The sequence below is a fragment of the Coturnix japonica genome, chromosome 38 (assembly GCF_054131305.1).
Source record: "Coturnix japonica strain WE chromosome 38, WE-NBRP24, whole genome shotgun sequence".
Lineage (NCBI taxonomy): Eukaryota > Metazoa > Chordata > Aves > Galliformes > Phasianidae > Coturnix > Coturnix japonica.
In genome coordinates, this window is record NC_140700.1 from 1,479,931 (window position 1) to 1,503,110 (window position 23,180).

The 23,180-nt window shown below is 48.2% G+C and overlaps 1 protein-coding gene across 20 annotated transcripts in view; it reads left to right on the top strand.

Annotated features, from left to right (window-relative positions):
* LOC107324630 (zinc finger CCCH domain-containing protein 11A) overlaps positions 1–23,180 on the top strand; it is a 108,283-nt gene that overhangs the window by 972 nt on the left and 84,131 nt on the right. For 3 of the 20 annotated variants that reach the window (XM_085526734.1, XM_085526740.1, XM_085526743.1), the window contains exons 2-19: positions 915–979; positions 1,671–1,729; positions 3,037–3,089; positions 3,371–3,568; positions 3,781–3,900; positions 4,375–4,498; positions 4,906–5,109; positions 5,622–5,738; positions 6,231–6,311; positions 6,744–6,854; positions 7,523–7,585; positions 7,826–7,909; positions 8,405–8,902; positions 9,498–9,571; positions 10,199–10,343; positions 11,033–11,196; positions 11,574–11,641; positions 12,059–13,746. In XM_085526734.1, the coding sequence (XP_085382860.1) occupies positions 3,515–3,568; positions 3,781–3,900; positions 4,375–4,498; positions 4,906–5,109; positions 5,622–5,738; positions 6,231–6,311; positions 6,744–6,854; positions 7,523–7,585; positions 7,826–7,909; positions 8,405–8,902; positions 9,498–9,571; positions 10,199–10,343; positions 11,033–11,196; positions 11,574–11,641; positions 12,059–12,323 (2,172 nt within the window). In that variant the 5' untranslated portion in view covers positions 915–979; positions 1,671–1,729; positions 3,037–3,089; positions 3,371–3,514 and the 3' untranslated portion in view covers positions 12,324–13,746. Of the gene's footprint in view, positions 1–914; positions 980–1,670; positions 3,090–3,370; positions 3,569–3,780; positions 3,901–4,374; positions 4,499–4,905; positions 5,110–5,621; positions 5,739–6,230; positions 6,312–6,743; positions 6,855–7,522; positions 7,586–7,825; positions 7,910–8,404; positions 8,903–9,497; positions 9,572–10,198; positions 10,344–11,032; positions 11,197–11,573; positions 11,642–12,058; positions 13,747–23,180 lie in introns of those variants that run through there. The other 17 variants (XM_085526729.1, XM_085526730.1, XM_085526733.1 and 14 more) reach the window with 7 other exon arrangements.

The following is a 23,180-nucleotide window of genomic DNA, read 5'->3' on the forward strand; positions in this document are numbered from 1 at the left end:
TCAGGTTGAGCAGCTGTGAGTTGGGTTTGTTGTCAGATGGTGGCTGGAAGGTGCCACAGTAGAGAAGTTAGTCTGGGGTAGCGTTCCTTTTGTTCTCCCTTCCCATCTCAAATGGCTGTTTCCGTTGGAAATTGTTTCTTTTTTTTGAGATTACATACAGTGTTTCAGTGAGGATGATGAATCATTATTAACCTCTCAGTAAATTGCTGCCGGAGCCCAGCAGTGATTTCAGAATTGAAAAAAGACAAGTGTGCTCCCTCCCCTGAGAGCAGTAGCAGCTTCATAGTACCCTTCATCTGGAAGAGGTTCCCGGTGTTTAGTCAGGCACTAAGGAGCAAGGAAACAGAGAGTCACTCAGTGTCAGTGTAGGGGAAAAAAAAGGAGTTAAGGATTAAGAGAGAGGAATTCCACTGAAAATTGGTACTCCCTGAAAATCTGTTCAGGACTGGGACTTGCAGGTCCTGCCGCTACGTGGTACGCTGTGCTCATGCTTTGTGCTGCTCTGCAAGATGGGGGCACAGCTTTGTTAAATGGGCTGTGTTACCTCTCGCATTGTTGCCTGGAAGAAGGGAGCAGACTCCAAAGTGTGAGCCCATAGCGTCTGCAGAAGACTGAGGGAGTTTTCTTCATGAAAGCAATAATTAGAAGTGCGTTCATGTCAGAAATCTGGACAAATGCTTCTGTTGTCTTAGCCTTCTCTCTTGGCCCTCAGCACAGTGGTGCTCTGCTAGATGCCAAGTGTTGTGCTTTAAGTCTGTTGTAGGTTGGGTGGCAGCAGAGACTTTCCAAGTGAGATACTTCATGCTGTGGATAAACAACAACAGCAAATACAGCTGGGTAAATGTGATTGTCTTCCTCTGGCATATTAGTTGAAACACAAAAAAATCCTCTTCCCTTCTTGCTGTTCTCCACAGGACAAAGGCAGGTCAGCAAACTGGAAAGTGAGAGCAGAGAATAGATGGTGTTGCTTGGTGCTCAGGTAGGCAAGCTGCAAAAGAAATGGGATGCTTCCTTTGTGCTGTCTTCTGGCAAGTGTTGGGCTCATGGCAGCACTGGTGTGTGTGCACTGAGACCCCAGCTGCTGTGACCTCAGCGTAGCTGGAATTCTTTTGCCCAGAACAAGCTTGAAATCTCTTGATCCAAAAACTTAACTGGCATTCAGGAGGAGAAAGGAAGTCTTTAAAAATGTGAAGCAAACTGCTAAGAGATGTGCTGAGTGCTCCAGAGTTACTCACTGTGCGCAGCTCTCAGGGCTGTGTGCTTGGTTTCTGGTTAGCATTTGGGCTGCTGTGCTAACAGATGTGTCTGGGGTTATCTTGCTTTAAAATTGAAGGGCTTGTAAAGAGCAGAGGGATGTGAGGTATTTCTAGTCCGCTTCATGCTCCCGTGTGAGGAGAACAGAAGTGCTGAGCTGTGTGGGTGTTCCACGGTGCAGAGTCCAGAGACATGTTGGTGCCCAGCGTCTGTGCTGGGCAGCACTGAGGTTGTTAGGAGCATAGGAATCTGCCAGAGAGGAATCTGATGTGAAGGTACTAAAGGTAAAAAGGCAGCATTTCTATCAGTATTGGAGGAGGGAAGGAAACTTTGTCCTTAACTGCTGTTTCTGTTCCCATTGTCATGCAGTCAATCCAGCAACTAACTTGAGAACTCGACTTCTCTCTTTATTTTAGATTTGGGGAAATTCACTGCCAAAAACAAAATATTTCCTGGAAAATTCACTAGTGTTTGTGTGAGTAAAAGGTTCCAACCTTTCCTTATTGGCTGTTGGAAATGCTTAGCACAGAAACGTGCAGCACTTTAATGAAAGAGTTCCGAATCACTTGAATTTGATCTTCTGTCTGGCCTGGTTGCAGGTTTTACTGCATTTGGTACCTTAAAACAAACAAAACAAACCTAAAATATCAAAATATTTGATTTTTACATCAGAAAACCAACAAACAAACAAAAGAAGCAAACAAACAAAAGAAAACCCTTGTTGTGGCTGAGCAGAACGTGCTGCAGCTCCATGCAGTGCTGAGTTGACCTGAGCAGCAGCAATGGGGAGCAGTGGCTGCAGTCGGGGAGCAGCGCGTGCTGGCAAACCTGTAGCATTGCTACAGTCTGAGAAGAGAACCAATTCCTTACAAACCCAAAACCAATTGGAGATGCTTGGTATCGTGCAGCCATGCCATTTGCACAGTGAGCCTTCCCCGCCTCGCCGCTTGCTGTTCCTTCAGCCTGCTGTCTGCTGCTCGCTGCTTGTGGCCCCCACGTGTCTGCACAGGGCCAGAGGCTGCTCCCAGGATGGAGCATACAGTGCAAACCCCTGTGTGCATAGACACCTTGATACCTTGTGCATGCGTGTGTGTGTTTGTGTGCTCTCCCCAACGCTGCCCCATTGCACAACATCAGTCCCAAAGGCATTTCCTGGTGCAGCTCCTCAGTTGATGGCTGTTTCCCTCCAGATGAGAGGAGCAAACAGCACCAGCCCCCCACTGTTCCTTCTGCTCTTGCTGAGCTCACTATTGCTCACACTTGATGTGTATACAGGCACATGTGTGTGGATTTGTGTGTTGATACGCACTGGCATGCTTTTGCTGTACAGGTAATAAAGACGGGGGAAGGTTTTTGTGTTTTCTTAATAGGTGAAGAAACCTTGAAGACCAGAAATTCCAACTTAAAGAATTTTACATTTTAAAAATAAGATATAATTTAGACCAAAACCAAATTGTCCGGCTGTGGAAGACGGAGCCTCATTTTTGCAGCCGTTTTGAGTCTCGATTTTGCCTTTTAGTGCACTGGGTTTTTTCTTTTCTTTTTTTTGTGGTTTTTTTTTTTTTTCCTGTTTTTTTTCCTCCTCGAAGAGCTCACTAATCCTGGCTGCGTCCGCTCTGAGAGCGTTCCGATGGACTTGCTTCCTCCATTAGTTGTAAGATGTTTAAGAGCACAGCCCGTGTTTGACTTGTGGATGAGAGGTTCCCTTGGCAAAGTGAGGAGGAAAATTCTTCCTAACCCGTTATTATTAATTCACGGATTCAGTGTTGGTTCGGCCTACAGGAGAAGTGAACTGGAAGGCTTTGAAGATCGCTGTCTTTGCTGAGGTTGTCCAGGTGGGTGAGCTTGTAGACCTGCAGCGGTCAGACAAATGTGTTGGGGTTACTCACTGATGTCATTCATGGTGTTGAAGGAGGGGCTCCATTGGAGGGCTTGCAGCCGTGCACCCCAGGGGATCCATGCTGAGTCAGGGTGATGTTACTAGAATTTGACCAGTGTTGAGGAGGGCAATGTTTTGAAACCACTGCTCCTGAGAGACTGATTGAATGAACAGAAGAAAGCTGGGAAGATGGGTGGGCATTCCTCATTCTTTTCTGCTTGTCGGTGTTTTGCTTAGGGTTCCTTTTCAAAAGAAGATTTCACTGATCAAGACAGTAGAAGACTTTCAGTCCAAGGAAGCACGAGCCAGCTCTTTGAGAAGCACAGGAAGAGCTGCACAGAGATCCCCGAGACCAGAACTGCTTCTGTGCACTCGTCGAGCATGTCGAAGAAAGGAGACGATTGCTATTTCTACTTTTATTCCACTTGTAACAAGGTCTGCTTGGGTTTTTTCCTTCATTTCTCCTTCTTTCAGTTTTGAAGTTAAGAGGACAGGGTGGAATAGGTAAAAGTATTACTGGTCTTCAGCAAGCTTCATAACTAATTGCATTGTGCAATAGAGCAACTAGCTAAAAATGAGCTCAAAGCATGGCCAGTTCTCAGGCTGTACTATTTCATTTTCCTCTCTTGGTTTCCATTGGGTTACAGGGAGACAACTGTCCCTTCAGGCACTGTGAAGCTGCTTTGGGCAATGAAACCATCTGCACGCTGTGGAAGGAGGGCCGCTGCTTCAGGAATGTCTGCAGGTTCAGGCACATGGAGATCAATGTGAGTGTTGGCTCCTCAGAGATTATCACCAAAACCCACTTCTCCTTTCTTTAGATGGGCTGAATGTGCTTTTGCAGATAAGGTTCATTTGCATTGAAATGATGATGGTTCCTATTGTTAAGAGGGGGCTGGGAGAAAGCAGAGGGAAGAGAGCTTAATGGCATTGGTATATCATAGCAGAATATTTTAGTAGTTGATACCAACAGTGTTCTATCAACAGATACTAAAGAACCACATCAATCAGACAAGCATTCTGCCAGGTGTGTTAGTTTAACCCCTTCTAAACTGGTGTCCTCACCCACAGAATGCTAGAAAAGCTCATTGAGCCTGGTGCTCCCAGCCTGCGCACGCTTCAGAGTGGTGTTTGAGTGCTGCTTTGTGGCAGTCTGCTCACTGGCATCATCTGGAGCTCAGTCTCCCTTTGCAGATCTTAGGTCCACGTTACCATCAGCTTTTCTTCCTTTTTGTCTTCAGAAAAAACGCAGTGAGATTCCCTGCTTCTGGGAGAACCAGCCAGGAGGCTGCCAGAAATCCAACTGTGCCTTCCATCACACCAAGGGACGCTATGTCGATGGGCTTTTCTTACCACCCAGCAAAAGTGAGTTTGTCTTTAAGTACAAAAGATTAACTCTGTTACTCACAGATGGGGGTGTAGTGTCATAAAGAATGCCAGGTAATGTTCACTTGTGAGCTGATAGATAGGTTCAGAGCTGAACTTTGTATGCTTCTGATATTTCAGTTTTTTCTTTCGTGCTCATCTTCTGTCTGCTCCTGTGGCCTTTGCCTTGCAGGTTGTTCTCCTGCATTTAAGCTTTTACTGGGTGTCAGGGAGATGAATGTTGTGTAGGGGGGGATTTCTTTGTTCACAGAGTAGCCTGTTGGATGGTCAACTGGAGACTCAACACTTATCTGTGTGGGTTTTCAGCCTTGCCCGCCGTTTTTGTGCAGGAGTTGTAAGGTTAGGATCAAAGTTATAAATCCCTGATGATCCTTTTCTTCCTGCAGCTACGCTGCCAAGTCCACCAGAGTCTGCAGATGACGATCCGAAGGCAGCTCAGATAACACTGCAGCAGAGCAAGCTTTCTGTGCAGTCCAATCCCTCTCCACAGTTGAGGGGAGTGATGAAAGTGGAAAACTCAGAGAATGTCCCAAGCCCGACACATCCTCCAGTTGTAATCAATGCTGCAGATGATGATGAAGATGATGATGGTGAGTGTGGTTGCTGCTGCTTTTGATCTTGAAGGTGTTTGTGCTGTATGACTCGCTGAACAGTTGCAGGTTGACTAGGATGGGGCAGAAGCCTGGCCAGCTTACTGGGGTTTACCTGGCAGCAGTGAGCAGAAATTGTAATGTAGGAGGGAAGCTCAGAGACTTTCCTGCTGCAGCCGGTCTGCGGTGTGGATCTCTGCCTTAAATCAAGGGGGACTTTACTCTTCTGTCAGAACAGAGAAACAGAGAATGCATTGGTTAAAGCCATGTGGAGAGACTAGTGCCCGAAATGCTTTTCTCGATTCTTTACTAGTTACTCTGTTCACTTAGGCTGCTTCTATGGGTTTACCACCATAAGTATAGCTGTTTAAATAAAGAACCCATCTGTAATCACTTCCATTTGTACTTAAGAATATTAACTGCGTCATTGTATGAGCTACATAAATGTGGGAAATCTGATTGAATTCCTACCGCTTAACTGAAGAGGCTGATTTTTTTCTTCCCCTGTACAGACCAGCTTTCTGAGGAGGGAGAAGAAACAAAAACACCTGTCCAGCAACCAGCTGAAGAAAACCATAATGGATTGCGGATAATTTCCACTAGGAAAGCTAATGCTGATACAAAACAAGGTATTCCAGGATGAATCTGAAGAACTTGCCAATTAGGTCTAAAGCAATTTATTGTACAAACACAACAGAACATAATGTTGCTGAATAGACTCGGCTATTTCCTTGATCTTGTTCCTACCTCGTAACTTCATGTGCCTTTCAGATTAGGAAGGGAATCTCCTTTGTTTACTTCATTAGAGCAAGACGAGGCCACAGCATGGAGTTTTAAGTGCCTGTATGTGTATCTTTTCAACCACTGGTGAAAGCCACTTTTGCTGGTAGAGGAATCCAATGTCATGTGGATGGGATAAAGTAAGGGATAAAGCCTACTTTTTATATCCAGAAGGATGAAAGGAGGGCAGCAGACAGACATCAGGTCCATGGTGCTCTTAGCTATGGGGAGAGCTGACAGGGTTTGTTCTGCATGCTTCTGAGCAGGAGGCAGTTTGCAGAGCTGTGGTCCTCAGCGTGTGCCTCTGTCCTTCAGTCTCATTCACTGCTCTGTGTTCCCAGATGACAGTCTGAATTTTGGAATAAAAACACTTGAAGAAATCAAATTGAAGAAACAAAAGGACAAAACAAAAAAACAAAGTGGTGAGTTCACATGCCCTACTTTGTTATCCTTCTGATAATACTCAGATAGCTGGCATTGTGTTGGGGAATAGAGCCGTTCACAGAAGTGAACCTTTATCTTGCACTGCTGGTTTTGGAGTAGCAGTTGCTGGTGGCTGGGAGTTACGTGACAGATAGACTTTTATTTTTAGCTGGGGTTATCAAGCTACTTCAGCATGCAATGTGGTGTTTTAAATCCAGACTGCTGCTCTTCTAGATGGAAATTCCAAGAGCAATTTGGAGGCAAATTAGTCACCTCTGTTATTTACATGCAGTGGTTGTTGCATATTGGACAGTAATGAGTAACAAATGCACTTTGGTCTTTGTGACGGTTCTGTCAAGTTTGTTTTTGTTGTTGGCAGTGGCTTTTCTTTTTCTTGTTGTAAATACTGTCTGTTTGTTCACTTGGATCAGAAGGGCCTTCAGGAGCTCCTGCTCATCCGCTCCAATCTTGGACTGTTCCTGTGCCAGAGAAGGAGAATGTGCGGACAGTGGTCAGAACTGTGACGCTGTCTGCAAAGCAGGGTAATGATGAGTACCTTTGTTTCCATTTTGTGTCTTCTATGTGCAATGGATAAATATCAGTCTAGGTAGTTGGGTCATGTTAGTCTGCTGGTACTGCTTTTTTGTATTAAAAAGATGCTTTTATACTGATAGTCCGTGGTTGTGTTGGAAAGGTTGGCACTTGTGCTCTGTTCTGTTGTAATAAAGGATCAAGAAGCAATTTCTGTGAACCTCTGGTGATCAGTTTGTTACTGCTAACTGCAAACTCCCAGAGGTGCTGACCCCGTGCCTGCTGTGCAACTGAACTTAAGTGTTGTTAATGAGCTGACAGTGATGACAAAATCAGTGCTCAGGTGAAGAGCAGCAGGAGTGAGGGGCTGATGGTGTAGTAATTGCATGCAGCTCAGGAACCAACTCAAAACCATAGTAACTTGGAAATGAGAAGAAAGAGCCCAGGAGGTGGTGCTGCACAAAGAGCTTTGGAGCCACTGAAGAGGCTGAGGAATTTAAAGTGAGGAATGAAACAATTGGGATTTACTCTGAGTGCATTACAGTTGCAATATTATTTTGTGTCAGGGCTGTCAAAGTGGTGTCTTTTGGGTTTATTTGTTTTGGGTGGGAAATGAGCTCACAGGACAGTAATTCCGTTGGTTTCTGTCAAATAAGCACTTCGTTTTTCTTTGTTTTAGGGGACGAGCCCGTGATTCGATTGAATATTGCTGATAAACCTGGAAAACGGAAATCCTCTGTAGGTAAGGGCTGCTTGTGAGCTGCTGTTTGGCTGCCTCCACGTAAATGGGAGGGCATTGCTGAAGCAGGAGGGAGGAAAGTGTGTCGTGGGTCTGTGATGACTCCAAGTGGCACACAAGTGTAGCAGCTGGAAGGTGAATTTGAGAACATACACTTGGAGAAAGCAAAGTTTGTGGTTGACTGTTGTAAAAATCTTTCTCCAAAGGAATTATCTTAGGAATGTTGTTGTTTTCTCTCTGTAGCTGATGTCAGTGGCCTTCCGCTGAAACGCAGCCTTGCAGAAAGGCTGGGGAAGAAGATCGAGGTTGACAGAGCACCAAGGAGAGGTAAATGGTTGTCTGTGTTTGCTGCACAGATTCTCTAGGCTTTCTGCTTGTTCTTTCCTGGGAGCGTTCTCTTTGTGTGCTTGCTGAAGTCTTCATCACTGGGAATTGAAGTTCCTTTTCCTGCCCCATTTTGAAACGTGAGCACAGAGCTGGCATTTATGCAGCATCCTTGGTTTGTTCTGCTCTGTAGTTCAAGGCATGAAGTCTGAAGGAGAGACAGGGACATACTAGTGCTCAGACAGATAATAACTATTTCCTTCTCATGAATTTAGACCACTTCCATAAAGCCCTAAATGTTAATTTGAAAGGGAAGAATGGGACTGATTTTAAAAATATAGGACAGGTGGCTTAGAACAGAAAACTGCAGAGTGAAGCTGTCCTGTGAGGCGTTGTTGTGAACACTCATATTCTGTAATATTATGTCAAATCTGGAAACCTAAGCTCTCACTGGACTCTCTTTTAATCATTATGCTTCTCCTTTCTTGATGATGGCAGAGAAGGGTGCCAAGCCAGCAGGGGAGATCCATGTCAAAACTCTGGAAGAGATCCGTCTTGAGAGAGCGAATCAGCGAGGAGAAACCCCAGCTGCCCCCCAGGCAGAAGGGTGCTGTAAGGTGGAGGATCCCAGCTCCGGGGTGAGGCCTTCCCCTGCAGTTCGCATCAAAACCTTCTCGGAAGCCCTGGCTGAAAGGAAACACAAACGACTGGAAGAAGATAAGCAAAAAGTAGAAGAGCTTCTTTCTGAGAAGAGAGCCGAGGGTGAGCGCAAAAAGCAGAGAATTTTTCCTCCATCTGTGCCTGGTAAAGTGAAACTGGAAGAGCCACCGCGTAGAATCAAGCCATTGGAAGAAGTGCATATTAAAACCTTGGAAGAAATCAAGCAGGAGAAAGCCCTGCGGATGCAGCAGAGCGGGGAAAGCGTGCCAGCAGCAGCAGCCCAGCCTGGGCCTGCCCCAGAAGGGAGGAAGTTGCTGCGGATCACAAAGCCAGCAGGTAACGAGGCGCTTCACAGTCTGCTCTGCTGAAGTGCTTCCCCTGTCAAGCAAATGGAGTTTGCTTAGAATTGCCTGGGCTGTTTCTTACAACATGCAAAGGCAGGAAGTGCCATGATGTCCATCCATGTGTTTTTCCATCGAATCCATGGTGTCTGCCTGCTTCATTCTGGAAAATTCATTTGCTGTGAGGTTTTGTAATTCAGTTTCTCCTGTACTTACTTTCTGCCATGCTTTTGGTGTGGCATGTTCTGTGTGTTGATGCCAAGGTTGCCTTCATCTTTGGCGTATGTTGCTTAATTTGATATGCAAATGTATTTGTAAAGCATGGATTGACTCCTTAGCGTGGGGGCCAACCTCTGTCAGAAAGGTCAGGGGGGTGAGTTATTCACTGGGGAGGCGAGAGAGGCTTTGTGAAGAGACAGCATGTGAAGGAGGGAAGAGCTTCGATACTGTATGGGCTGCGTGATGTCGCCTCTCTCTGTGTTCTTTGTTATTGAATGTGAGGAAATAAGCACATGGAGGAAACACTGCCACTCAGGTTTCTTTCTATGCTTGCTGTTGACCAAATGATTTTCTTTTTCCTTGTTTTAAAGCACCTGGAAGAGAAGAGAAAAAGACTGTGGAATGGAACAGGGCTGCTCCCAAAGCTGTCTCTGCACCCGCAGAGGTGAGTCCCTTCTGTAGATGGACACATTGACACAATTTCTTCACATGTTCTCATGTCTCACTGCTCACCATGTGCCACCATCATGAGTGCATTCCTACCTTCCTGCCTTTGGTGAAGAGCTGCAGCCATGTTTCACAATCCTGGTACTTTCAATGGCTTTCCCAGACAGCTTTGCACTCCTCAAACTCAGAATTGATCTGATTGTATCTGGCAGTGGGGCAGTAACCCTGCTGGCACCAGGTACAACTTGTGAAGTTAACGTGGGGGGCACTGGATACAAAAAGGCCACGATGGCTTCGTGTTCAGGGAAATCAGACTGTGGGTGGATGTTGTGTAGGGGAACAGGAATGACTTTCTGTTGCTCAAATAGAATGTGGTAGGTAACAGCTCCAGCAGTGTGCTGATTTAAACGAGCTTGCTTTGTTACTTGCACCCGTTTGAAACAGAGTTTTCACAGCAAAGCATGGATCTTGTTATATGCAGGCATTTATGAAAGGGTCAGTGACCCAAGTGACAGGAATGTACTGTTCCAGGTGCAGCCGTTTTTGCAATATCTCCAATCTGATTTCCTTCATACACTCCCCCTGGTGTTTGTTCTTATTTTGCACTTACTGTATTTCTTTTTAGCCCTCGGATCAGAGTACACCAAATTCTAGAGCTCAAGCAAAGAGCCTTGAGGGGACAATAAAGGAGAAGCTGCAACTGAGACAAGCAGCGAAGACGAAGAAGGAAGTGGCTGCTGTGCCGGCTGCTGCTGAAGAAACAGTCAAAGGTAAAAGTGCAGAGCTTAGCAGTCCTGAATCCACCCTTCATGTTCAGCTTATCAGCTTGCAAAGGCCTAAGTGAAATCTCAGCATGGTGGGCAACAGCACTGCCAGGGAAACCATCAGCCCAACCTCAGGAGCAGAGAACTATGAATGAGTGTTGAGTGTGAGGTGGTCCTCGGAAGTAAAGGGACCTGAGTGCTCATGGTGGGTGCATGTTGCTTAGTGCTAGAAAGGGACTGCTTATTTTCTTAGTTCACTTGTGTTCCTTCCAACAAGACTTCAGCTTGAGGATGAGACAGACAGTGGCACTGAGCTGCAGACTTACCTGTGTGATAAACCCCTGGATGTATTTTGTGGGTCTGTTGTGGCTTGCACAGCGTCTGGTTGCACACTCTTGTCTGTAGCTCCTGCTTTTTCCTTTCTCTAGAGGGACCATGTATTGCTTTCTCCTGCTGTGTGGCTGTTTCTGTTGTCTGGGTTATAATTGGGTGTAGCTGTGCAGTTTCTTTGTTCCTTTGGTCGGACTGTTGGTACGCAGCACTTACTGTGGAAGATATTGCTGAAAGTTGAGGAAAGAGCAATGTAATTTTTGCTGGCCAGATGTATTTAACTGTGGAGAAGGGCTGTGGGAATGATAGGAGAACCTGGACTCCTCTCGAGGCACAATTGTACCAGCTCTCTCTTCTTCCTGTAGCCAAGTGCAAGGTGTCTGTGAAGCCTTCGGATGGGAAAGCCAGCACACCCACGAAGCGAGCACTGAAGCGGAAGGCTGCTGAGATCTCTCCCTCTGCTGTGGCAGCTGTGAAGCCTCTGAGTAGCACTGAAGCTGAGGAGCCTCCAGCTAAAAAAGCAGCTTTGGTAAGGAGGGGAGGAAGCGTCAGTGCTGTCCTGGTCAGGCTTATACTGAGATACAGCTCCTGCAGAAAGTGTGGAGAACTGAAATGTTCTGCAGGTTTCCTTTCAAAGCAATCGCTGTGTGCTGGATGCTGGATGAATGGCAGTGTGCGCACAATGCTCTACAGCCCTGTGATTCCCCTGTGGTGTAAAGGATTTTGTCCATTAATGCTGCATTGTTAAAAAGACCTCAGGTGCTATGCAGCCTTCACGTGGCTGTTAACATCCTTCAGGAGCCCCTTGGCCCTTGTATTGGGTTAACGCTCAGCAGTGCTGAAGGAGAAGCGCTGCAGAGGAAGGATCTCCTGAGCAATCATTGACTTTGTCTTCCTTCTTCCCAGACTGCTGCTCCAGCCCTGCCAGAGGTCAGCCTGCTCACCAAGCCTGGCGTAGAGAAACCCCCCAGCAGGTGATGACCACAACTTCTTTTTCTTAAGCACTTTGTCTTTCCATGAGCCATCAACTCTTTGGTGTGTGGGAAGGATAAGGGGGTTGGGCTCAAGACTGCCAGAATCCAACAAAAGAATTAGTCGTCATGAGAAATTTTCTAGCACTTTGCAGAGATGTTTGTTTAGATGATTTTCTTAAAATGCTGCTAGTTGGAACAGCTTGTTTGCTGGACCTCAGTTGCTGTGTTCTCTCAGATAAATCCCCACTCTGACAAACGTCCGTGTTAGTGTATGAGCTCTGTGGGCAGTCCTGGGTTAACGAATGGTGCTCCCTATGTACATTTGAGGGTAACTGGTTTAAAGTACTGCTCAGCAGAAAACATATCTCTAATTAAGAGATGTTGTGCACTGATTGTTGTCCTCCTTGTTCTCCCAAGCCTTGAATTGCAACTGGGAAGCCAAGCAGACTCTGTGGAGCAGTCAGAGGACTCGAGTTCAGCTTCAGCTTCTTCCCAGTCAGTGGCCAAGGCGCAGCAGCTGAGCTCCACTGGGGCTGGGAAGACCCCCTTATCTGTAGAAGATGACTTTGAGAAGCTCATCTGGGAAATCTCAGGAGGAAAACTGGAAGCAGAAATTGACTTGGACCCAGGGAAGGATGAGGATGATCTCCTTCTTGAACTTTCTGAGATGATTGACAGTTGAACTGCATAGTGTTATAGTATATTAAAAAAAAAAAAAAACCAAAAAAAAAACCCCAAACAATTAAAACCTTTTTTTTTGGTTGGATACCCCAGGGTGGTACTTTACTAAAGGAGGCTTCACAGTGAGTCTTAAAGCACAGCAGAACTGGTAAAAGATTGGCAGACTGCATTCCATTGTCCTGAGTTTTCCTGCTGGTCAGAGTTGAGGCCCTGTGCATCCATTCCCTGATCCTGGTTGGCTCCTTTCAGCAGCAAGAGGACAAAGCAGTTCTGTGACAGCCCAGAAGGACGTCCATCTGTGTGCTGCAGTGCCTGGCAATTGATCTCCTGATTTAGTGACACTCTGAAGGCTTCAACCTCAAGCTCCTTCCTTCCTCCTCCCTTGGCCATGCTCAGCGTTGGGTGCAGCTGGAAGCTTCTTCGGTGTTCCTATTTGTTGGGCAGTCCCCATGTCTAGCCTGGAGTTCTGCCAGCTCTTGAGTTTTGTTATTGTATGCTTTTGTTTTTGACTTGAATCCTTTAAGGCAACTTAATGACAATGTGGGGTGCGAGGGAGCAGAATTATTCTGATGTTTTGGACCAAATGTGCCACCAAGGATGGGGGGGTGCTCCCTGCCTTCCAGTTATCAGCAGTGATGCAGCAGCAGTGTGAGAAGCAGGAGCTGCACGCCACAGCTGCGTTATTCCCCCCTTTCCCTTTTTCTGGACTTCCAGTGCTGTTTGCTGGCAGAGTGCGATGCTGTGCCAAGCAGCTGCGTTCCTCTTGTCTGCAGCAGCAGGTGGGGCTGTTGGGGATCGGCTGTGGCTCCTCTTGGCTCCCAGAACTGCTCTGTGCTGAAGCTGCTGTAGCAACACGGCGATGCATGAGGGCAGCAGGGAGCAGTGAGCAACTGCAACCCTGCAGGGCCTTTTGGGCCAGCTGTGCTGCGTGCCCTGCCTCTGCCCATTGCTTTCTCTAGCAGGTATCTTTGCAATTGTTTTCTTTACTTGTAGCAGAACTTTAGGCTTTTCCTACTGTGACGTGTGATGCCATTAAGGGGCTCTCAGGCAGTCACTGCCGTCAGCGGAGTTATCAGTCATTGAGTTGATTGTAAATACTTTCTTTCTGGAAGCCAACACGTGTGCGCTTCACTTGTCTCAGTTCAGAGTGCAGCCATCCCAGCCCTGCTGTGGGCACAGTGCAGCCCTGGCCCTGCTGGAGGACGCGGTGGTGACTCTGTGCTTCAGCAGGGTATTGAGTGGTTTTCTGCTGCCTCTGAGTGGGACTGTGCCCATGTCGTGTCTGCCATTGTTACTGTAAATATTTTATCCTTTCCTTTTGTATTTGCCTTCTATTTAAGATATTGTATGAACGTAGTCAGGCTCCTCTGTTTGTGCCAGCGGCTCTCAGCTGTGTTTTTAAATAAACCTGGCACAGGACAGCAGTGCTGTGCGTCTGCCTGCAGCTCTTGGAGGGAGCAGGAGGGGAGCCAGGAGTGCTGCTCCAGCAACATCCTGGTGCTGCTGCCACCAGGGTTACTGCTGTGCTGCTGTTATGAGCTCCATGGAAGAGATGAGCTCCAGCACGGCCTCCTCTCACTTATTTGGCTCTGAAGCCTTCAGTTGCTATTGGCCGTGGCACATTCCATGCAGTGTGAATCTCTCTAACAGACATAACTGTATCAGTGGAATTGTGGGGGCTGGGAGGGAGGACACAGTGCTGCTGAGAGCAGGGCCAGGCAGCCCAGCATGCTCAGCACCTCAGCCAGGTGAGGCTGGCAGTTCAGTTACAGGTGTGTGTGCAGCTGGTCACCACTCAGCCTCCCCCATTGCAGCTCCCCGTGTCCCACAGTTCCCCCATCCCTGTTCTCACACTGTCCCATTGTCATCCTGCCACACCATTGCTGTGTGCACTAAACCTTTATTGCCCCCCAAAGAGGTCCTCATTGTACACCACCTGCGCCTGCTTGTCACGATGTGAGCCCTTGGCACTGTTCTTTACGGCTGTTGGGGCGCAGGATGGGGGCAGGGACTCAGCACTGCTGGCACCCCCACACCGTCCCTGTGCCCCCCCCCCCCCAATGCCCCCCCAGCTCACCCAGGGATCCCCACAGTGATTTCCCAGTGGCAGCATCGAGCAGTGGCTGCTTGCGGGCAATGCTGACACGGAGCTGCATGTCCTGCACCACGGCTCTGTTCAGCTGTGGGGTTGGGAGAGGGTCAGCACTTGGGAGCAGCCCTTGTATCCCCGCTCTCCCCTCTCAGGGGCGTCCCCAGGCTCCCCCCCCCTGTCTTCAGGCTTCTGCAGCCGCTCACTGGCACTGACGAACCTGGGGTCAAAAAATGGTTGAGGAGAGCAAGGTAAACACAGAGATAGGGCTCAAATATGGTAGAGTGAACAAAATAAAGGGATAGGAACCACAAATAATGGGGTGGGGGCAATAATGAACTGGGTGGGGTGGCACTCACTTCTCATAGAGTGATTTTCTCTGGGGTCGCCATGACTGCAGGGCTGGGGGAGGTTACCATGGGATCCATTAAAAATTGGTACTCCCTGAAAATCTGTTGAGGATTGGGACTTCCACATGGTGCGCTGTGCTCGTGTTTTGTGCTGCTCTGCAAGATGGGGGCACAGCTTTGTTAAATGGGCTGTGTTACCTCTCGCATTGCTGCCTGGAAGAAGGGAGCAGACTCCAAAGTGTGAGTCCATAGCGTCTGCAGAAGACTGAGGGAGTTTTCTTCATGAAAGCAATACTTTCAGAAGTGCCTTTGTTGGGTATTGGGCAGGTGGTGCCTGCGTGCACCAGGGGTCTCCGGAGTCAGGGAAGTCACGGGTATCTGATAGGGGCGGTCACCTGTACCACTATATAGGGTATTGTGGCACAGCATTAATCTCGTACTTTCGGTGTTACTCACTGTGTGTGAGTCCCGTCTGTTCCCCTTGTGCAGAGGCACGGTACTTTCACACGGCAGCCCTGATTTGTCACCAGATCAGCAGGTGACAATTGGTGACCCTGACGTGATGTGGTGAGAACGGTCTGGACCGTGTATGCAACAAAAAGCTGATAAATGGGTCACACATGCGAGACTGTTAAAGTACGAGGGAATTCTGATCTCCTCCCCAAAACTGATCCTAGAAACAACTTCAGTGCAGAACCTGGCTCAGTTCCTCTATGGTGAACTAAGCGAGCCCCTAGATCACGATTGCCTTAGGAGAATAGAAGAGCAAATAAAACTGAGACCTGATCTAGATGACATGGAATTACCTACAGGGAAAAAGATATACATAGATGGCTCATCCAGAGTAGATGAAGGAAAAAGAAAGTTGGGCTATGGACTGGTAAATGGAAAAACATTTGAGGTGATAGAATCGAGACCATTGAGCCCGAGCTGGTCCGCTCAAGCTTGCGAACTGTATGCCTTGCTACAAGCCTTAAAACTATTAAGAGGCAAGAGCGGTACAGTATATACAGAATCTAAATATGCTTATGGGATAGTACACACTTTTGGGAAAATATGGGAGGACTTATAAATTCACAGGGAAAGGGGTTAATTCATCAGGAACTGATCCTTCAAGTCTTAAAAACTATCAGAGAACCAAAGGAGATTGCAGTAGTACATGTAAGGGGTCACCAGCAAGGACTGGATCCTCAAATTAGAGGTAATAACCTAGCTGACCAAGAGGCCAAAAAGGCTGTTCTTATGTGTGTATATGAGGTGACCGAAAGGGAGGACCACCCAGCCAGGTTTGCAGAGGGCAGGTCAGATCCTCTTCCCCTGCTTTGTTTCACAGAATCACAGAATCATCAAGGTTGGAAAAGACCTAGAAGATCATCTCGTCCAACCATTACCAATACTGCCCAGCTAAATCATATTCATCAACACAACATCCAGACGTTTCTTGAACACTCCCATGGTCGGTGACTCCACCACCTCCCTGGGCAGTACATTCAAATGCCTGGCCACCCTTTCCGAGAAGTAATATTTCCTAATGTCCAGCTTGAGTCTCACCTGGCACAGCTTAAAACCATTCCCTCTAGTTCTGTCATCGATTACACAAGAGGCCGACCCCCAGCTCAGTACAACCTCCCTTCAGGAAGTTATAGAGAGCTAGAAGGTCTCCCCTGAGCCTCCTCTTCTCCAGGCTGAACAATCCCAGCTCCCTCAGCCACTCCTCGTAAGGCCGGTGCTCCAGACCCATCACCAGCTTTGTAGCCCTCCTCTGAACACGTTCCAGGGCCTCAACATCTTTCTTGCAGTGAGGGGCCCAAAACTGAACACAGTACTGGAAGTGCAGCCGCACCAGTGCCGAGTACAGGGGGACAATTACCTCCCTGTTCCTGCTAGTAACACTGTTTTTGATGCAAGTCAGGATTCCGTTGGCCTTCTTGGCCACCCGGGCACACTGTCAGTTCATGTTCAGCTGAGCATCAATCAGTACCCCCAGGTCCGTTTCCTCCACACAATCCTGTAGCGCTGCCTGGGGTTGTTGTGGTCTTGTTGAACCTCATCCCATTGGCTTCAGCCCAGCTCTCCAGCCTGTCCAGATCCCTCTGTAGGGCCTCGCTACCCCAGGTAGATCCACACTCCCAGCCAATTTGGTGTCATCTGTGTACTTACTGAGGGTGCACTCAATGCCCTCATCCAGGTCATCAATAAAGATATTGAAGAGCACAGGCCCCACGTCTGTGGAAAAAGATGATACAAATGGGGATTCGGGAAAATGAAACGGGAAAATGGATACTACCTGATGGACAGGAGGTTTTAGCAAAATCAGTAGCTACGAGGGTGTTACGGATGTTCCATGAACAAACGCATTGGGGTACTTGAGCCTTAGTGAATCAGTTTTTCAATAATTATATGTGTATAGGGGTATATAACATAGCAAAGGGCATTGTTAATGGATGTATGACTTGCTGAAGGGTGAATGCAAAAAAATATGAGAAAAAGAATCCCAGGAGTGTGAGAATTGGCTTATCGACTCTTCGCAAGGATCCAGCTGGACTTGACTGGACTCCCCAAAACTAGGAGGCATAAATATTTATTAGTGATTGTAGACCATCTTACAAAATATGTTGAGGCATTCCCTATGGCAAGGGCTACAGCACAAACTGTAGTAAAGGTACTATTAGAAAGCATAATTCCTCGATATGGAATTATAGAAGCAATAGATTCTGACAGGGAACCACATATTATGTCAAAGGTTACACGTGACACAATGAGAATTCTAGGGATTAAATGGGAATATCATACTCCTTGGCACACTCAGAGCTCTGGTAAAGTAGAACAAATGAATGGAGAAATTAAAAAACAACTTAACAAATTAATGGTAGAAACAAAGACCTCTTGGATAAAATGCTTGCTGTTAGCTCTGTTAAGTATACGTGCGAAGCCCAGAACTGATCTGGGAATCTCACCTTTTGAAATGCTTTATGTTGTGCCCTATAATCTTGAAATACCTCTTGACCACCCCCATTTACAAGATTATCAGTTAAAACATTACCTTATACAATTAATGAATAGGCACAAGGAATTACAAAAGAAGGGTCTGATTGCACAGCGGTCCCCATTGGAGATAGTAATCCATAGGATACACACCAGGGGATAGGGTCCTAATAAAAACTTGGAAAGAAGCCACACTAACACCACAATGGGAAGGTCCCTATGTTGTTTTACTTACCACAGAAACAGCTATTCGAACCGCAGAGAGAGGATAGCCGCGTTAAAGAACTCATCAATGATGAGCGGTGGGAGGTAGCTCCTGGGAGCAACGACCTGAAACTCACACTGCAACGAGCCCGATAGGTATTCCAGGTAAAGGCTCCCCCCTGAAGAACACTACTGCTGCTGGGAAGAACCAAAAACCCTCATAACTAGTTGCAACCCAGTTGACGAGTGAGGCAGAGGAGTGAATTGTGGGGAAAGATGGGCCTTAGGGGCATCCATTGTTACTTGGGGATTCCTGCAGTGACCACATTTTGTATAGCGGTGCAACACCATTCACATCAACCTTTCCAGTGGAGACTAATTAGGCTTGAGAACCAAAAAACTCTTGAGACTGTTACTACGGCTGGTAAGGGATATTATTTTTGCCCAAGTTCAAACCCAGGGAGGGGATACTGCAACCACCCAAACTCATATGATTGTGCCTATTGGGGATGTGAAACTATTGCCTCAGATTGAGCACCTGGGGGTGGGAAGGATAAATATCTACCAGTAGGGTATGGACCCTATGTGTGCACACCTCCTGACCGAAACCCACAGTTGGGAAGACGGGCTATGTGGGGAGAGAGAGATATCTGCCAGCAACTATGAATAAATGTAACAAATCCAGATAATCCAGTGTGGCTATTAGGGAAAATATGGGGTGTAAGATACTGGGAGTCTGGGACCGACCGGGGAGGGTTCATCCAAATAAAGAAAGAAATACCAGAAATTTCTTGGGCAGTCGGGCCCAACAAAGTGATATTAAAAGAAAATATGAGAATCCGAACCCCAGGGGCACTTGGGATGGTCCGGCCCACGGTAACCAAGGAAACATTGGCTCCCGGTGGGACGACAGAGCCATCCCCCACAAATACTACAGGAAGTAGCGAGGCAGTACTTGAAAGCGACACCTGGAAAGTCATAAGTTCCAGTTTCCAGGTACTGAACCAGACTAACCCCAATGTAACCGAACGTTGCTGGTTATGTGTAAGCATAAAACCTCCTTATTATGAGGCAATAGGGGATCTGGATAGCCCAACGTATTCAAATGAAAGTAGTCCTTCTCAATGTAATTGGGGACAAGAGATAGGAATAACTTTAACCCCAGTATCTGGGAAAGGTAGATGCGTGGGGACTGTTCCAAAAGGGAAAAGTGACTTACGTAATGCCACAGAAAAGGGCTTATATTCACATAAATGGTTAATCCAATAATAAAATGCAAATAATATCAGGTGGGCCTGTTCATTACCACATTATTATCAACTGTAGCTGGACCTCCGTTGTTATTAATTATAGTGTTAAACTTTGGACCATGTATTTTTAATCGGTTGGTTGCAATCGTAAAGAATCAATTAGAAGCAGCTCATTTAATGTTAATACGCGCTAAATATGAGACCATAGAGCAGGATGATGAAGATAGGGAGATATATGCGTTAAGCCAGCAAGCACTCCAAAGATTCAATGAACAAAATAAGTAAGTTCAAAGAAAAAGGAGGGATTGTAAAAAGTTTATGAATGTTTATTCATTGTACTGGGGAGGGGGATGTGGCTGAGGGGCTGTACTGGAGCAGGGTCGAGCGAGCTTCCCGGTTTTGTAAGCACCCCTGCGGGAACCAGAGCTGCCTGCGCGCCCTGCTTTCCCTGCTCCTGTTTTCGCCGCTTCGCCCCCCACCCAGCCCCAGATTGGGCGGGTTCGGGGCGGGAAGCGATGGAAGCCAGCAATAGAGAGCGGTGGGGCCTGGCAACACGGGAGAGCAGTCTCAGAGCTCTGACATGCAGCCAGAGGGACCAAGAGACTATAAAATCAGGAGCCAGCAGGTGGAGCGTGCGCGCCGCGGGTGGAGCTCCTTCTCTGGACAGCAGTTATTATCTCCATGCTTGGCACAACCAAAGGCACCGAGGGAGAAGCAAAATGAAGTGCGCAGAGGCTCAGAGACCACAAGAAAGCAGTGCAAGTCCTGAGCCCTAAAGGAGCACCCAGCACAGTGCAAAGGGACGGAGCCCATCTGCAGCCCAGCCCTGAACCTTCACCCTCTGTGGCCAAAGCCCTCAGCCCCAGCACGGGGCCTGCAGGCACTGTGCTCTGGGGTATGGAACAGATGGCAAAACAGGCAAGTGCAGCCCCAGGGCCTCCTGCTGCCTGCCCACAGGCAGAGGCAGGGCAGCAAGGGAAGGATCTGAAGAAGCAGAGGCCAAGAAGCCACGCTCACTGGACTGCAGCTGAGCTGGGACTTTGTGCTTTAGCATTCGGGGGACCTGCCCCCCCACACCTGGCAGCATGGCTCAGAGCTGCCCCCCCACAGCCCCCTGTGATGGGGAGCAGGGCAGAGCTCTGTGCCAGCTTCCTGGGGCTGTCCTCGTCATGTTCAGTGCCTGGGACAGGATCTAGATTGAACTGCATTTTGGGGACAACAACTCTTAACAGCATTACGAGATTCAGTTTATCTCAGATTGCCTCAACCTCAGGCAGCGGCTGTTACAGCACCAGAAACCCTTGAGCTCCCCAGCCCACCCCCAAAATGAAATCAATGACAACAGCACCCAGCTTGCACCGTGAGGTAGCTACACCAAATCAACACACACCCCCCATCCCCCAAATCAACACCCCCCCCACTCTTCCACATAGGAGATACCAACCCACACAGGTACTGAGACACCAGTACCTATGGTACACCCAGCTACAGCCACACGAATGCAGACACACACATCCCAATGGAAAAGAACAGGCTGAGAGGGCAGCGCTGCCTCCACCTCCCAGTGCTGTGCGTCACAGGGCAATCATGGGGCCTGTGATCCATCCTGCCCAGCCCCACAGCACAGGGCTCAGCTGTGACCCAGGAGCAGCCACCATCCTGTCCATGGCAGGGTGACCCTGTGCATGCCATCATGCCCTCCACCAGGCCATGGAAACTGCATTTTCTTCTTCCCCTCCCCCCCATTCCCAGAATGATAAAAGACAGACTCCATCAAGTAAATAGAGATGCTCCTGTTTCAAGGTGTGCAGAAATTCCCACCCTGCAGTGGTTTGAACGAGGGCTGGTGGCACAAAATAACGGGGCTGCAGAAAGCAGAAGGAAATTGTTCTGTGCTTTATGGGGCACATCCAGGAGCTCCTCTGAGATCCGAGTTCAGCACCAATGGGACCACACAGAGAAATCATTAAGTCCGAGTTCAAACGTCGTTTCTTCAGTGACCAAATTGAAGTGAGAGAACATGAGGAGAGAATACCATTCCCAGGGCTCAACGCAGACATTCCCCCGCAGCGTTTGAGGCACAGACTCAGATGTGAATGATCCAAATCCTTTATTACAAGTTCTCACATCTCTTATAAACATTCACAAGTTTTTGTTTCCTAACTTTCCCATCCGCCCTTACAACTTTCCCAACCACCTTTACATGTCAACAGAGCATTCTACAAACACTCTTCAACTGTCCATGCAGGCACATATCCAATCAGAGCCGTGAGTCCCTTCTTCTCCTTCCAGAGGTGTCCTTGGTTCTCATGCTGTTGATCTGGCTCCACAGCTGCTGCTCTGAACAGCTTTTCTTGTATTCCCACGTTCCCCCACGAGCAGGGCCAGGCAGCCCAGCATGCTCAGCACCACAGCCAGGTGAGGCTGGCAGTTCAGTTACAGTCTTTGCACTCCCTGTGCTATCTGCACCGCTTTGGCATGAAGACATGACTGGAAAGTTCATCCAGTATTGGGCTGAGCTGTGCTTCCCCCCCATAACCCACAGTGCTGCCACAGCCACATTCTGAGGGCAGACACCCAGCTTCCATAACCAACCATGCACTGAGGCTGAGCTGCCCACACCCCACATCCCAACCTGCTCCTCTACAAAACATCTCCGCTTTATTCCATACAAATCCCAGAGCATCCCACTCTTCCCATCCTGCAGCGGGGAGCGGACAGCCACAGCTCCCCATGTCCCATCGCATCCCACTCCAGCTGCCCTGTGGTCCTCAGTGCTGCAGCAGCCGGCTGTAGGGTCCACCGCGGGTCCTCAGTTCGGTGGGTGTCCCCATCTCAGCCATCGTGTCATGCTCCAGCACCACAACATGGTCTGCCTTCTCCAGCATCTGGGGTTGATGGCTGATGAGCAGCATTGACTGGTCCCCCCTGTTGGGCATTGGGTAGGTTTGTGGCGTGGCATTAAGCTGGTACATTCGGTGTTACACACTGTGTGTGAGTCCCGTCTGATCCCATGTGCGGAGGCACGGTACTTTCACACAGCAGCCTTGATTTGTCGCCGGATCGGGAGGCGACAGCCTTCATGTCAGAAATGTGGACAAATGCTTCTGTTGTCTGAACCGTCTCTTGGCCCTCAGCACAATGATGCGCTGCCTTTCCAACCCTTCACAGCACTGCTAGGTGCCAAGTGCTGTGCTTTAAGTCTGTTGTACGATGAGTGGCAGCAGAGACTTTCCAAGTGAAATGCTTCATGCTGTAGATAAACAACATCAACAAATACAGCTGGGTAAATGTGGTTGTCTTCCTGTGGCATACTAGTTGAAGCAAAAAAGAAAATCCCCATCCCTTCTTGCTGGTGCTCTTGGCTACCCCCAGGAAGGGCTGAAAAGCTCTTCTAGGTCCTTTCCTTTGAGCATTTGCTGCAGAGGGTCCCCACAGATTCCATTCCAAGATCTCCCTAAGCCTCCCTGTTTCCTACAGCTGTAGGCACTGATCCTAAAATAGCTGGGCTCTGTTTCCAGCCTGTGGGACCCCAGGAGTTCCTCACACCATCTTCTGCAAAGCCAGAGCTGCCCACAGTCCCCCACAGCCACTCTTCCCACTACATACGTCAGGGTGCGGATGCAGCGTGCTGAGTCCCAGATGTCCCACACTTTGATGTACAACGTGGACACGGTGAACACCAACCCCGTGTGGCTGCAGTACTTGATGGAAACGACATTATTTGGTTGACCCTTGAGGGAAGCAATTTCCTGACCCGTCACCAAGTTCCACATCTTACAGCTCCAGTCTGTAGGAAGAAGAACGTGCCTGAGAGAGTTGGGCTGGTGAGTTCCTCCGTGGCGTGGAGGCACCGACTCCTTCCCAAGCGCTGCCTCCCACCACCCACAGCTCCACTCCAGGGCAATGGAGCCAGCCTGCTCCAGCACCTGGACATCAGAAGGCAGGGACAGGGGAGCAGCCCAGAAGGAGCCATCCCT